The 15,383-nt window shown below is 41.2% G+C and overlaps 1 protein-coding gene across 1 annotated transcript in view; it reads right to left on the bottom strand.

Moving 5' to 3' along the window:
- The window catches only part of SGK1 (serum/glucocorticoid regulated kinase 1), a 79,287-nt gene extending 64,277 nt beyond the window's left edge, over positions 1-15,010 (bottom strand). The window contains exon 1 of the mRNA XM_030022744.2: positions 14,544-15,010. Coding sequence (XP_029878604.1) covers positions 14,544-14,612 — 69 coding nt within the window. The 5' untranslated portion in view covers positions 14,613-15,010. The remainder of the gene's footprint in view (positions 1-14,543) is intronic.
- Between the last annotated feature and the right edge of the window lie 373 nt (positions 15,011-15,383).

The raw sequence follows: 15,383 nt of genomic DNA, 5'->3' as shown, positions 1-15,383 counted from the left end.
TAACAAATGTGAAACCCCATCCCGTTGCAATTTCATCACCTATAAAACTGCAGCTGTTTCAATTTGTGAAACCAAGCAATTTCTCCTGCACCTGTCAAACCTGCCTGGCATTTCAATAAATTGTTCCATGTGTTGGTTTTGCTCATGTTTTAACATAGCTTGAGAAATATGGTCTTTAAAAGGGCTAAGTACAGACAAAAAGTAGAGTTAATCAGAGTAAAGCCACATTTTCAAACTGCCAGCCATAAACAGTCATTCATATGTATAAAAGAAATAAAAGTTCTTCAGTGAAAAATGTAGTAACAGATGCAAACCAGACACACTCAAGAAGTATGAAACAAGGGAGGCTTTCTTTCTGCCGTTTACATTATTTCCCTTCTTAGCTTAGTATTTTTCCAGGGGCACGCTCACACACAAGAAACATACTGCCCAGCACTTTTATTCCTCGTGGTCTTCACTTTATTACAAGACGGCGGCAATAAAGATCTTTGTTTTAGAAACACAAGCTGAAGTGTAAGTCACCAATACTGACTTACCAGCTTGAGGGCTGGAGGGTCCCACATGTGAAAGTTGTTGGTTTTGGGAAGTCTGTGACTGAAACAGCTTGTTTTGAGTCTCTTATTCCATATGCTTGGTTGTGTGTGGGTTTTCTTTTGCCTAATTCTTGCAAAAAAAATATATTCTGAAGTCATTTCGGGTAAAAGCCCTTGGAAGCTAATGCATTTTTCCTCTGAGCGAGCCAACATTTTTTGAGGGTTCGAGGCTGATCCGGTTAAACAATGACTATGATGTCAGAGAAAAGTATCTACTGTTGAAAATACCCTGCAGGTAGGAGGATCTACCTGGTTTCAGTTTGGTGTGTAAATCCTTTTGCAGGGCTCCTACTCACCAATGTAAATTACTGTGTCAATGAATAAGTGAAATAGAGGAAGAGGTACCGCTTTGCTTAAAGAATTACCTTCATTCAAAGCAAAAAGAAATTGAAGAAGGGAAGTAGAAGGAGGAAATGCCTGAGACAGACAACTTAGCCAGGTTTTTAAATGGACTGAATAGTTTTTCTAGTAATGTGACCATGAAATAAGGGAAATCAGACCACATCCTAATGTTGTGGACTTGGCCAGTGACTCCTTTGCTAAAGGCAACAATTTCAAAAGCAGCAAATGCACCAAACTCTTGGCTCCTTGCAGTCCCTGCAACTCACTCCACTCACTGGCAGTGTGGAGAGCCGGGGCGCATGGCACACCTGTCTTCAACTAACCTGCTAGGGCAAGGGGACTGATTTTTAGGTGGTATAACTCGACCGGAGAAACCCAACATGGGTGTCTGGATCCCATATTAATGCACAGATCTGCAAAGATATTTGGGTGCAGAAGCTGCTGGGGTTTTCCAAAGCTTACATAAGTTCCTCCAAGAGCTTCATAAAGCCCAGTGCTAGGCTGGACTGTCCAGCAGCTTGCGATGGAGAAGAAGCAATCTCTCCCTTAATCTCTGTATGGGCCTATTCAGTGCACAGGCTACTAAATGGGGAAGGTCCAGGTAGGTTAAGCCTTGGAGAGAAAAAAGGGAGAAGTACGATGAAGAGAAGAAATTTGGTGAAAAGAAGATTTATTTATATATTTAACTTCTGGAGGACTGCCAGCATGCCTGGAACTCTACAGAAAGAGAACCTCATCAGGCTTTTCTCATATCTAATTACAGCTCTTTCAGGCTTAGTAAATACTGAATAATTGGGGGATGGAATGAACAATTTCAGAGTAGCTCAGCCCTTTTTTCCCTTCAGCATTTCTTAATTAATCTTAAATAGAGAAGGAAAGAATTTATTTAGTCCAGGCAAGATATCCCAGAGCAGTCACCTTTGCTCCCTCAGCACTGTACTCAGAAGTGCAGCACAAAAGAAGAGCCATCAAAAATAAAGAGACTTTTGAATCTGAAATGAGACCTGTTCCTCTCACAGGGGGCTGCTGGAGGGTGCATGCATGGAAACTGCAGGCTTAGGAAGGAATGGGCACTAATGGACACTTCTGACAATGTGAATCAAATCTCACAATCTCCTTATCAAAACCAGATCTCCCATCTCCTCCAAGTGCATCGTAACTCCTGATATTATGCACTGGGGAGACACTGTCAAACTGAAATGCAGGAGCTAAAAGAGAAGTGTCAGGGCCAGGATAATGAATGAAGACTCTAAGTCCCCTCCTGAGGACTGTGTTGCTTCTTGCCTGTCCATCTCTCCAAGGGGCTTGGTGGTGTCAGAGGCCTTGAGCTAAGACATGATTCTGTCTGACATGCTGCATGAAATATTATACCTAAAACAACCATAAAAAAATAATTTTAAGAGAGGCTTATGCATCCTTTTTTCTTTTAGTCAGCCAGTGACGTAGCACAGAACTTGTCTGTCCACACCATCTTGTGTGGGAATATGGGCTTGTTCAAATAAAATAGAGACCTGGTATAGAAATGCTTATGGTGTGGCATCAAAACTCACCCTGTTTCATGGGGCAGGAAGATAAGTGATGATAAAACAACATATACCTATATATATATACACACACACACATATAAATGTATGTATGGTGTATGTTAACATCCATGTACATATACCATTACGTATATATCTTACGGCCTTTGGAAAAATTCAGTGAGCTGTTTCTTTGTCTGGAAATATTTTGGGAAGTGCAGAAAAAAATCTTCAAGACTAACTGTGGAACTTCAGTAGAACAACACTGAGGATGCTACTCGGTTGCCTTGATGGGACCCAAAAGATGGGTCTACGCTAAATCTGGCAGACCTGTTCCCAGTCTTCTCATATAGTTTGACTGAACTGTAAGTCAGTGCATGAGGATTTATACTGGGGTCTGTTCTTTTTTTAAAAATGACACATGCACAAATTCCACTTTCACTGCATGATTGTTCTAAAGTGGAGAAAACTCTTGGCCAAAGATGGATGGAGGAGCAGGTACCTCACATTCTCTATACACACTTAGGCAAGTGATGGCCAGAGATGCTGCACCTAACATCACCTTAATGCAGCCAAGGATTTGGTTGCAATGATAACAAGTAGAGGAGACAACCAGGTATTGCCCTGGTGTCAGGACAGCAGGAGGGCCTTTTCTGCTCTACCACACAGAGTTGTGTTCTGCAAAATCCATTTGTTTGAGGAACCTGGTTGTTTCATTTGAAGCAGACCCAGGAAGAACGAACCAGAACAGGAATAATGAACTTGACAGAGAAGTGACTGTGGAAATGTGAGATATGGATGAATCAAAAGCCCTGCTTTTAGAGATGCGATGGGAATACTGGCATTGTTTGGTTCTCTGAAAATGCCAGGCTTTTAAAGCAGTACAGACAATACTGGTCCAACCACATGCTCACCATGCTTTACTCAATGTGGAAGGGAGTACAGTCACTCCGTGTCAGATCTTGTGAGCCTGGTGACCAATGAACACTTCTGGTTGAAGGCTGCATCTTTAGGATGCACATCCACAGGGCTGCTGAGCATTGAGCAGCATTTATGTTCATCTATTTTTTGAGAGTTCAAGATTAGCCCTGACAAGTAGTCCTAAATAAAAAGGCTTGCTTATTAATTAGCTTTGTCTACTGGTTTCCCAGACAAACAAGAAATCAGGCTGCAGTCAGTGATATCGCTGTAGAAAGGGACAGGGTGTCCATGGAGCAAGAGAGGTGACAACGTGGAAGCAGGATGCAAACTGAACTCACAGCTTGGGGGCACAGCGGACGTGCTTTTCATCACACCTCCAGTCTGTTGGCATAAAAAGAAAAGGCCATGCTGCTGAGCTAAAGATTGTTTTGGTTTTGGGCCCTGGGGTTGAATATGAGCTGAAATACCTGAACAGATCTCTGAAGGTACTTCTGGCAGAGGAATTAGGTAAAGTCTATTGCTTTCCTCTACTCTATGTGTGCTCTGAACTACTTGGTACTTTGGAATAATTAGTTCTGTATCACAGATGAGCTTGCTCACCAAAGCCAGTTCAGACCAAGATAATTGTACCTGGGTATCTCAGGCACATAAATAGACATGTCTTGCTCCTTTCCCAGTTGCCATGCAATGGGGTGAGATCCTGGTTACGTGGACAGGCAGCAAGTTTGACGTAACATGTAACAGAATGAAGGATTGTGAGTTTAAAAAAACAGTTGGGAAAAAGTTTCAGCATTTCTTCTTGATCGCAGTCTGTGGGTGATAATCCTAAGCATCTGATCAGAAGGTAAAAATCCTGAGAATCTTGATACAATTTTTTTTGATTTCACAGACCTTTTTTCCAGTAAGAGATCAGGCCTCGTTTGAGTGAACATATAACTTTCCACATCACGGAGATATCACTTTATTTGAGGGGTAGAGATGACAGTTTGAGCACTGTGCTCTGAATTATTATCACCAAAATTGCGTTTATTATTAAAATAGTCTCCATAACCTTTAATTTCAAGGATTCTTACAGGGGAACAATAGAAGGCAATTTTACAAGAGTTCAAACACGAAATGAATCACAGTTTGTAATCATTAGCTGCAGGTTGTAAGTTCCTAATACTGGGCATTCTCCCAACTACACAGCTTCAGCAGCAGCATAGCCGTTAACTTTATTATAGGTTTTTATATCACAGACTGTCCTCCTCCAACATTACTTTCCATTATCTTCTCTTCACATGCCTTTTCTTTTAGCTCTTCTTTGCGTCACAGCCTAGCAGTTAGTCAGAAAGGTTTTACATAGAGGATTCCCACAGTGATTTTGTTCCCATAGCATAGAGGTTGAGACCAACACTCTAACCAGAAAAGTTGATGTTACAATGGCTGTTCTTGTAAGGAGCACTCCTTTAAGTTGACCTTTTAGGAATGAGTAGTCCAAACTTTTGCATGAACCAGAGTGTGTCAAACAATGACAAAATGCTTCAAAATGTCATTAAATTTAATGCAAGAAATAAATTATTATTAATCAAATTCCAACCTACTTACAGTTAAGCTGTTAAAGTTTAACAGCCTTTCATTAGATAAATGCAGGGATCTTTCAGGAAAACCAAGGATACTGAAAGAACTATATATTTTTTCACTAATCTGTAATTACTTAAAACGGAAAGAATTTCAAGCCATTTTATTGACCTATTCTTGGGTGAAATTTTTTTGCAATACATCTACAAATTTTGTTGCTGACCTGCAGTTCAAGCATTCGGTTTAATAACCTTTTTTACTTATTTCTGCTATACACTTGAAGACCTTTAAATGCCTCAGTAAAAAGCATACATAGGAACTGACTGAAGCAAGATGGTCTAGAAATCTCTAATAAAAACAGAGCAGGAAATAAAATAAAAGATACCTTTCCCATCTGTAGTTGCAAAAAACCCCAACTCTCTCCCAATCAGCCATACAAAAAATAATTTTGAGTGCAACAATAGCCAGTGATTTTCACTATATTATTTGTGTTCATGAAGCCTCAACTGACATTTGAACCTGACTTGTTTAGGCAGTGTAGAAACTCAGTCACTTTTTCTCTACCCTGAAGAGCTTGCAGTCTAGACAGTTGGCAAAAGGATTCCTGTGAGAATAGCTGAGGTGGCTTCCCAGGGTCAAACACTACACCAGAGTCAGAGTTGCAATGAGAAGTCTGTTCTCCTGAGTACTCCTTTAGCACCCAGTATTGGTGAAATGTGGCCCCTTAAAAATGCTGCCTGAAAAGGTCCCAGCCCACTAGGATGCTGTAAGAGTGCTGCTGTGGGTGGGTGAGAGCGGAATTCAGGGTCATGTTCCAGCCCCATACCACATCTGTAGGCAGCTGGCAGTGGGGCAGCGGATGCAGGGTTCCCCCTCCTCCTTTTAGGGTAGACTCTGAATGTTTTGAGGAAAGCCCCGATGTGTACTACCTAACTGGCAGGCACTTTCACCATGAGTAGTCCTCCAGATCTTTTCAGAAGACAACTGAACCCCCACTGCATGCTTTGTACAGTGTACAAATATATATGGCACTGAAAAGTACAAGGAAGTAAGCTGTTGGCATCTGAACAAGTGGCCCCTTGGCAACTGAGCTGCAGCATCTGACCGCGTGCGTGGCTTCTCCTCCACTGGAGCTGGGAAGTAAAATAGGTTACGGCTGGTGGTGGTGCACGTCAAATGAATGTCTGCCCACATCTACAGTAAAAAGAGGCAGCCCCTGCCCCATGCACAGCTCACCATCTGTGCTTCTGATGTTATGCAGAAGTTTGCATATTCAGGGGGTTGCTGGTGGGAGGCACAAGAGCAGTGAAATAAGCACTGGGTTATGGAGCACAGCGGGCTCGGCTCAGGCTGTCACCTCTTCAGCCGTTTCCTGATGCGTCGCAGTATGGGAACAGGCTTTGGCCATGCTGGAAGGCACTTATGATACAAACATGCCCCTTGGCACTTTTGACTTTGTAGGGCAGGCAGGATCTCTATTTGTCATGCTTTTTCTTCAGCAATTTCTTAACGAGCTGAGTAGACTGGAAATAATAGCTTTTCAAGCTTAACACTGTATCTAGAATCTTCTGGTGCCACTGCCATGTGAACGAAACTGGATCAGGCACTTCTTCTGACCATTTGAAAAAAATAAAAAATTTTTTTAGTGCCTGCGTCATTAAGCTGCTTAAAACTCCTGCATAACTTCCAGCCACAGCAAACCCTACCAGATGTTTGCTGCTGCTGTTTCAAGAAAAGCAAATATCTTCTTTTTTTTTTTTTTTAGTGAGGGAAAGTTACAGTAAGGGTCAGGAAAAAAGAGTAACTTCTGTCTTGTATAATAACTTGTCTAACTGACTTAGCTACCTATTTTCTTTTTGTCCACTTATCTGTGAAATGGGAATGATTTTTCTACCTCATCAGGATATTTTGAGACTTGGTTAATTGCTTGTAAGCTGATTTGGAAATTTGTCAGCGCAGATTCTTCAATAAACATTAAAATTTGTTGCTCTCAGAGCTATTCATTGTTTTCTTACTCTCAATATTTATTTGTCTTGCTGTAAAAGCAACTGTTGTAAATAACAACCACTAACAAATATTTTGTGATAATGTGCTATTTAGAAAAAAACTTCTGTGTTATTGATTTGATTCTGCAAGCTTCTTTTGTGGTTTTAGATCTTGCTTGTTTTCCCATTGCTTTAGCATCTCCATTTACATGTTTTTCTGCAGAGGTGGTTGCTGTCCTTCCATTTTCTCCTTCTCTACATCAGCCAATTTGCTAGAAGGATATAAGCTTTCCCCTTGCTTTCAATTCTCTGATTCCTTTCTCCATGGACACAACCCTTGACCTCCCCTGAGCTTGTAACCCTCATCAAATACATGTCTTTAATTAGTAGATAGGGTAACATATACACCGAGTTGCTCCAAATTCTTAGTCCTTCCCAGCCCCTGCAGATCATATTTATCATTCTCGCCATTTGGCGGAGGAATCACATTGATTTTTCAGCAGACACAGCTGTCTGCTTTCTCAGTATCTCAGTTTGCATCACCTCTTCCCACATAGCCAAGGGTGTCCAAAATCCTTTGTGCTGCTCTTCTTCCTGGCACTTTCTTGCATCACAATGTTTTTCAGACAATTTGGATGTTCAGACTGAGGGTAAATGATACTGAGGCTGCTGAGCTGAGTTATGATAGCAGTGACAACATTGTGTTTGGGGTAGGATTGCTCTAAGAATTTAACTCCAGACTCTGTGGCCTTTAAAACAGTGTTGGTATTCACTTGGCAGAAGACTCAGAGATCTCATGGCTGGCCCTTCCCCAAACAGAAGCCATGCTCAACTCTGAAGGCATGTAATGAAGAAAGACGGAAGCACTATTCAGGCTCAAGCAATATCTAATCTGATCTTGAAAGGAATGAGCCAGAGCAGGCTCTCAAAACAACCTCCCCCCCATTGCTATTTCATTAGTGATGGTGGATAACGAGGACCTGAAAGTGGTAGAACAGCTGTGAGTGGGTCTGCAAAGATCCAGTCAGATTCTGAAATTAAAAAAAAAGAGGAAAAAAGAAGTCTGTTTCTCAGAAGGATTGAGCTGAGATAAAAGGTAAATCTTAAGATGAATTCTGTGGTCTGCGTTTTCCAGGAGGAGAGTTATGTACAGCATGGGAGAAAAAGCCTTATGGGACTATGTGTACAGAAACAAAACTTACCACATCTGAAGAGAGAGTAAATTTTAAAGGGTTCAATAGAAAATGAGATAGATAACATGCAACATGCATTTACCAGTATGCCAAACTTGCCTGGTATCTTCCTTTGATGAGGCAAATGTGGATAATCTAATTCATATGGTCTTCAGTAACCCAGTAAGACGGCGATAACACATGGGAATTAATTAGTTAAAATGGAAAATAAGAGTACTCTTACAAAAATAATTATGAGAGAAAGGAACTAGCTAAAAGTGTATTGACAAGAGGAAAGTTAGTACTAGAGTTGGGTTTGATACAGAACCTAGGCTTGTGCTCATAATATTTGCCAGTGACACATAGGAGACCTGCTCAGCAAAAGAGGACCAGAGTGGGAGGAGAGGAGTGGGATGGAGATTAGAAGTGTGAAGTGGACTCCATGAGAAAGAACAGAGAAAGAGGAATATATGGATGCTTTGGCAACCCCAAAGAGATCTCCAGGCTAGCAAATGTGACAGCTGACTTTGTCTGCTAGTGTTATTGGGGAAAGGAAAGTCTGTCTTAAAAGAAGAGTCTAAAAGAAGTTGTCTTATTTAGCCTAGCCAAATACAGCTGAGAGAAGAAATGACTGCTCTCTATAAATACACCAGTGGTTATACATGTGAGGGGAGGGCAAGAGCTATTTAAGTTGTTGCTTTATGTTGTTACAAGAGCAAATGGGAATAAATTGGTCAGGTGTAAAATTGGGCTGAAAACGAGAGGAGGATTTCTAAATTTTCAAGCAGGGTGGTTTTCCCAAAAGTGAAAGAGACCCATGCAATTTCAAGCAGCAGCTTCACAAATTTGTGGTAGGAATTATGAGGCATATTTAGGAAAAGAGATCAAGCTTAAAGAGTCTGGATGTGCCTTCTAGTCTTACATGTTAATGAAAGAGGAAGAAAGAGGTTACAGAAGGGAGAAAGGAATAAGAAGACTTTCCTCTCTCTTGTTCTTTTTTCTTTCTTTCCTATTCTCTCATTCTGCTGTCATTCCTCCATCCTTCCTTGTTTCTTTTCTTTTTTATTCCTTTTATTCCAACCTTTTATACTTAAGTTTCAACAACACTCTCATGTTTTAGGTTTGAACAAGGGACTCCGCGTTGTTTTCTTGTTTAGGCATTACAAGTTTTACCCCATGAATTTTTTTCTATGTGGTAGCTGAGGAGGAAAATACTAGCAGTGATCCCAACCCAAAGCATATCTTGGCTGAATGGGAAGACAGAGGAAAACAAAGTTCTTTATGCAAAACCAGTACGTGGGTCTTAGATGCTTTCTCATCAGCGCTCATATTTTGTCCCTTGTGTTTAATTAATAGGCTTTTTCAGAAAGAGATTGATAGGCAGAAGGTGAGAAAATTATTGGTCAGTTCAATGAATGTCTGTAGCATGTTTGAAGCCTGACTGAGCTATAGGGCCACCTTCATCTTAGTTATATTAAAGCCCTGTGGCAGTTGTGGTCTGCAAAACTCAAGTTAAAGTCTGATAAAGGCATTTGGGATTGTGCTGGGCAAGGTTGAGTGCTTACAGCTTCGGCTGATGCCAAGAAGCGCCACAAATGCTTCGCACCTCTCCACACAGAAGTGGGATGGGAAAGAAGTCTCTATTGTGGCAGAACTCTGTCTCGCTTGCAGTCAGCCAGGATCCCTGTCTCTGGAAATCAACTTTAAAATTTATGTACTTTTGTGACATTGGTCCAAGCAGCTAAGAAAAGCAGCAGTCATCCTATATAAAGCTGGCATTTTCCTAAGGTACAATCAGCTTTGGCTCTCAATTATTTTCTTCTAGGTGAGCTCCCGATTACCCTAAAAAAAGGTAACTCCAGTCCTGAAATGGACTTCTAGATCTGTAAAAGTGGCAGAGCAGAGAGCAGCCCCCCAGCAGCACAATCTACCAGAGGGAACATAATCTGTAGGAGGTCAGCTGGAAATACTGATTTCAAGGGCTTTCTGTATCACTAAATTACTGTAATCCTAAAAATGGTATTCAGGTAATTCTGCACTTCCCTCACCCACTCATTGCCTTGAGCTCTAATGGTGGCTCAGCTGTCATCTTCATGCATGATGATGTTTATGAGTTGGCCTTTTTGGTTTGTATATGGAGAAAGCTGCTGGTGTGTAGTGCCATAAAATATCAACCTAGAAAGGGGAAGGTCATGGTTTCCACAAACTACATATTTGGAAAAACTGCATATAAATAAAGATAGGGATTTTCTCTTCCTTCTTGCGCATTCACTTTAGCTTGACCTAAATTGCTAATTAATGTAAATTTTCTCAGTGAAAAAGGATTATGGATATTCTTTCCCTTATCAGGTTTCAGACTAGCAAATCCTTAATCCCTGCAATAAACTTCCTCTCTAAGACATGCCCTGTTTCTTTTTTTTTTCTTTTATGGGAGACAGCTATTTCTTTTCCCATTTATCAGTCATTTATCTTCTTCACATTCTGAATAATTTTGTGTTTGGTCTTGGTCCAGACCTAAGAGGATAATGAATTTCCATGTTCACTGAGGTTACTATATCATCAGCCAGTGTTTAAGTGGCACAGGCAGTTCATCATTCATCCTGCTTTAATCATGTTGGTTGTGTTGTGTTATATGACATGGTATGTTATTTCAAGATGAGTGAGGTCATATATTGCAAAATGTTATCCAAAAGTCTTTATAAGGCAGGCAAATGCAGCAGAAGAAGGCACTGCAAATACCACAAATGCCCACTTCCCAAAACCAACTGGCAGGGATGGCAGTAGGTGGCAATGAAAGGCCCCTCTGCCCTGGGTTATCCTGTTGGCTGAAGAGCAATAGCATATTTGCTGGTTTACCACATTCAGTGATCTTTTAAATTGGTACGGTCCAGTTCTGTGGGTAATCCTGCACAGCTCTGAAGGATGAGACCTGTGAGCCCCCCACAACAGAGGGATGTGACTTCTGCTAATTAACAAAACCTTTTAACTGAACTTTGGGAAAGTCAAAATGCTGCTAGTATATGAAAAAGAGAGATTTCCCAGCCATTTGTAGCCAAAACAAGTCAATGGGCTATTTATATAGGTATCCAATACACAACATCAGTGGACAGGGAAAGGGATGGTAACAAAAATGAAAGTAATTATGTGCTATGAGACGATAATGTCTTTTAATCTTCCAGCCTTGTCAGAAGGTGATCTTTTTACACCATGACCTAAGATTATGTGAACAATGGTTTTTATAATTTATCTTCATTGGAGTAACTTCAGATTCCCTCCTTGTGCCCATATATGTCCCATCTTCTTCTGTCCCCTTCTCATTTTAGATTTGTGTCATCATTAATTAAAAAACAATATTTAATTATTAAAATATCATCCTGATCCTGTTACACCTCTTGCAATGAAAAAAGACAGGCATTGTAAATAATTTGGTTTTCTTCCAAACTGCGCAGGTTTTAAGCGGATGGAGTCCCTATCTGTTTGTTCCAACCCTGCCAGCAGTGAGTGCTACAGGGTATTCTGCAAAACCAATAGTTTCTATTTTCCCTTTTATTTCAATTAAGTGTGCTGCCTTTTAGTTTCAGCCTTTCCTTCCTGTTCTCTGACCTCCGGACGTGATTAGCCCATACCCTGAATCATCTGACACAGCAGGCAGCATCCCAGAGGGTCAGTGCTTTGTCATCAGAGAATAAGCCAGGCTTAAAAAAAACCTGGTCCTCAAATTCAAGTCAATGTTTGAATGCACTTTCAGCCTAGCTTAAATCCACAGAGCTCTACCAGTCCTTTCTGCACTCTTGGCCAGAGCAACAAAGAGGACTGCAATTTAATGAAAACATAAGGCTCAATGGAAAATGAAAACAATGAAGGTACATCTGGTACTTTCTTCCAAAAAAATCTAACAACTGAGTTGAAAAAATAGTAGTGTTTCCTGAAATTTGGGGTGTTCTAATCTAGATTGATATGGATTTTTTAGAATTAGACTTGAAAAGCACCTGTGCTAGAAATGTGAGCTTTTGGAGGAGACAGACACAGTGATTTTAAACTGGAGAGATCGGAGTCCCATCCCTTTTTTCATCATCGACCCTGTTGTGAATCTGGGAGCAGTACCCAGACAACAAATCTCCTTCTCTGGGTTTCAGTCACCTGTCAGTAAAGTGGGGATAGCAATACCTCACCCTGTAGCCAGGTCTGCTAGGCTCCGCAGAGAAGACCTGCCTCTCACTATGAATGTAGGATGCATCCAGTAGGTTGCTGGTGCTCGTTATGGTGTGCTGGTGCTGTGGTGATGCAAACTGCCAAACAACATCATATGCTAGACTCAAATCAAGAAATCTAGCAGCTATGCTTCTGTACACACAGGATTTTGGTGGTTGTTCAGTCAGAGTGTCCGGAGCATTGGTAGGGAACCAAATTGACTGTCTTTAACCATCTTTCCCTATCCTCCCAGCAGTTAAATGCAGCACGTCACCAGTCCAACAAATGCAAGATATATTGCTGGGAGCCAGCAACACATTATGAACATGTAGCTTTTCTTGTTTGTACATGTTTCAAGCACTGACATAGGAACAGTGTGGTTAATGTTTGAATGCAGAAGGTTTTCTCGGAGGAAGATAATGGGGATAAGAGAAACGTCAGTGAACATATATATCTATTGACAGAAATGTATAGGGAGGGAATTTCCTTCCTTTGTGTCTCTAAATTGGTTTTACTGATTTCATCTATCTTCATCACAATAGCAAAAAGGCAAAATCTGATAAAATGAAAACCCTTAGAAACTAAAAATGGCTATTTGTCCTGATCCACTGTCCAGGACTGTATCACTATGCCAGTTTCTTCAAATATGACTACAACTGACAATCTTTTCCAATGACAAATTCATTGATCATCAGTATAGCTCTGAAAAAAACCCGATTTTCCCTGCTTCTAGAACAGAATGATGTAGAGGCTTCCAGTGATAACTTGCCTTAGCTCTAAACAGAGATAGAAGACAATTGCCAATAATTAACCTCATACAGGAACTGCAAGCTATTTTGTTTCCTCTTTAAGAATACATTTATATTAAAACCTTCAAGCAATTTTGAAAAACAGATAAACCTTTCTGGTGAGCTGAATATCAAACATATATGTGCCAATAGCAATATACTTAAATGAGAAGCGGCTTGGGATGAGAACCATTTTTATGGGCTGAGTTTACATGGTGTTTGGGCTATCTATCTGCGGCTTCCACAAACCACCTTAGAAACAACAAATGTCAGCAAACACTGCACTTTTTTCCTCCAAGTGACGCTGTTAGTATTTTCCAGGTCTGCCCTTAAATCTGGCATCTCGGTGCCCAAAAGAGTTTGACCTTGGCTTTCAAATTAGTAGCTGGTGTAGACTTCATTGTCTTTGCCTGAAGGGTTAAATGGACTGACCATATTCTTGGCATAATGAAGAGAGAGAATGAATGGGGATGAATGAATGAATGAACTAACGAGTGAATGGAGCAGCTTATCTGCTCTTACTCCAGTCTGTTTAAAGAGAGGGTTGTCGTTTTAATCATTCAGGAAATCCTTTCCATAGGGGAGTCCCTGCTACCAATCTCTTTCTGATGCTTTGCTTCTCCCGTCTGGGTCTACTCAGACATACTCAGAATACCTGTCCTTTTAGCCACATGGAAATGAGTTTGTTGCTCAAGTTAAACACAGAGTGTGCCACCCTGTCACTATAAAAGAGTCAAAGAACAGAAAGGACTTAACTAAAGTGATGAGGTAGAGTGTTACACTTACTTACTTAAGGAAATCAGCAGTCAAATATAATACATAGCAGATCTTTTCTGAAACCTGACATATCTGCCTAAGTTAAAGAATGTAAAAGAAAACCAAACCCAGGTGTACCTCAGTCTTATTCTTTTCTCCTGCATTAATTGTGATTACAGGCAAATTACAAGCTGTGAAATATTTTGCTGAGCTCACAAACGCCTCTTTGTTCTCTTTTTTCCCCTCTATGCGAGATGATGAATGGAGGTGGGTAATGCCGCACTTCAGGCAAGTGAATGAAAGGTGTGGAGGGAGTCATACCCCTAGGTGGATGTGGAGGAGGGAGTCAGAGACAAGCTGCAACAACCCTGCACTCTGCTTTGGAGTGTATTATCCCAGTCTGAATTGCTGGTTGTATTGCGTCAAGCCCTGTGGTCAGCTGTGATTGAGATATACATTCCACAGCAAAGACTGCTGATGTAATGCCTTCCAGTCCCCCCATCCTCGTCCCCCCTCCCCAGCTCCCCTTCACCTACGGTGCTATTACCCTTGGTGTTCGATAGAACTGCCCGTGCCACGGGCTTGTTACAGTAGGAGACTGGTATTAAAACACCTTCCTTCTTCAGTGACTTTCTGTCTGCTCTAGCACATTAACCAATACAGCAACAACAAAAAAACAAAGTGAAAAGAAAGAATTAAAGGAAAATCTTACCCTCTTTTTAAAAAACTGAAAGGCTGAGCACTTCTTGACTGGAAATCCATTCATGTCTTTGTTGACCATTTTCCACAGTGAAGGGTACACAGTGATAGATCCAGTGTGGCACTTGCTTAGTGCATCTGTTTTCTTCTGTATCCCTTCAGTAAATGAAGGCAGAGCAGGACGGGAGACTCACCGGCACGGCTCAGGCAGCTGTCCTTTACACATTCATCCTGCTGCACCAGCTACTGCAGCAGCAGCAGCAGCAAGCAGCAGCCTTTTCCAGCTTTCAGAGGCAGCACACTATTAGCTTCTTAAAAACATCCCCTAAATACACACACTCCTGTAAAACCCTGTGACAGCTTTCAGATCACAGGCAGCAGATCTCAGGCTAAGTGGGTCTCACATAAACCCAGGTCCTTCCATCCTGTGGGTGCTACTGGTACCTCACGCTATATAAGCAGCAAGGCTACTGTGCTCAATTTGCTATTCTTCTTCTTCAGGTGGTGTGATTCACTGCTGTTTGAGATGAGAGCTGGTTTTGATTGTGCAAATTCCAGTGGGAGCTGCAGTTCGGCAACAGCACACAGAGAGAGAGAGAGAGAGAGAGAGAGAGAGATGCTCAGGCAGAGCAGCCAAACACAAATAACCATACAAAGGATAGGAGGAAGGCTCAGGGAAAGAAGTGCTGAAAGGCAGTATGTTTCCCTTGGGAGAGTGACAGGGATAGCTCTCGTTTTATACATGGACAACCTTTGAGTAAAAAGAAAAGAGACACAGGTCAATTAAAAAAATGTTTTTCTTATGTTGCTCTCCTTGCAGTGATTTAGACAGTGGTACTTTGGAAAAAAGCCC

The sequence above is a fragment of the Aquila chrysaetos genome, chromosome 8, assembly GCF_900496995.4.
Source record: "Aquila chrysaetos chrysaetos chromosome 8, bAquChr1.4, whole genome shotgun sequence".
NCBI classification, from domain to species: domain Eukaryota; kingdom Metazoa; phylum Chordata; class Aves; order Accipitriformes; family Accipitridae; genus Aquila; species Aquila chrysaetos.
This window is presented reverse-complemented; position numbering and strand designations above follow the sequence as displayed.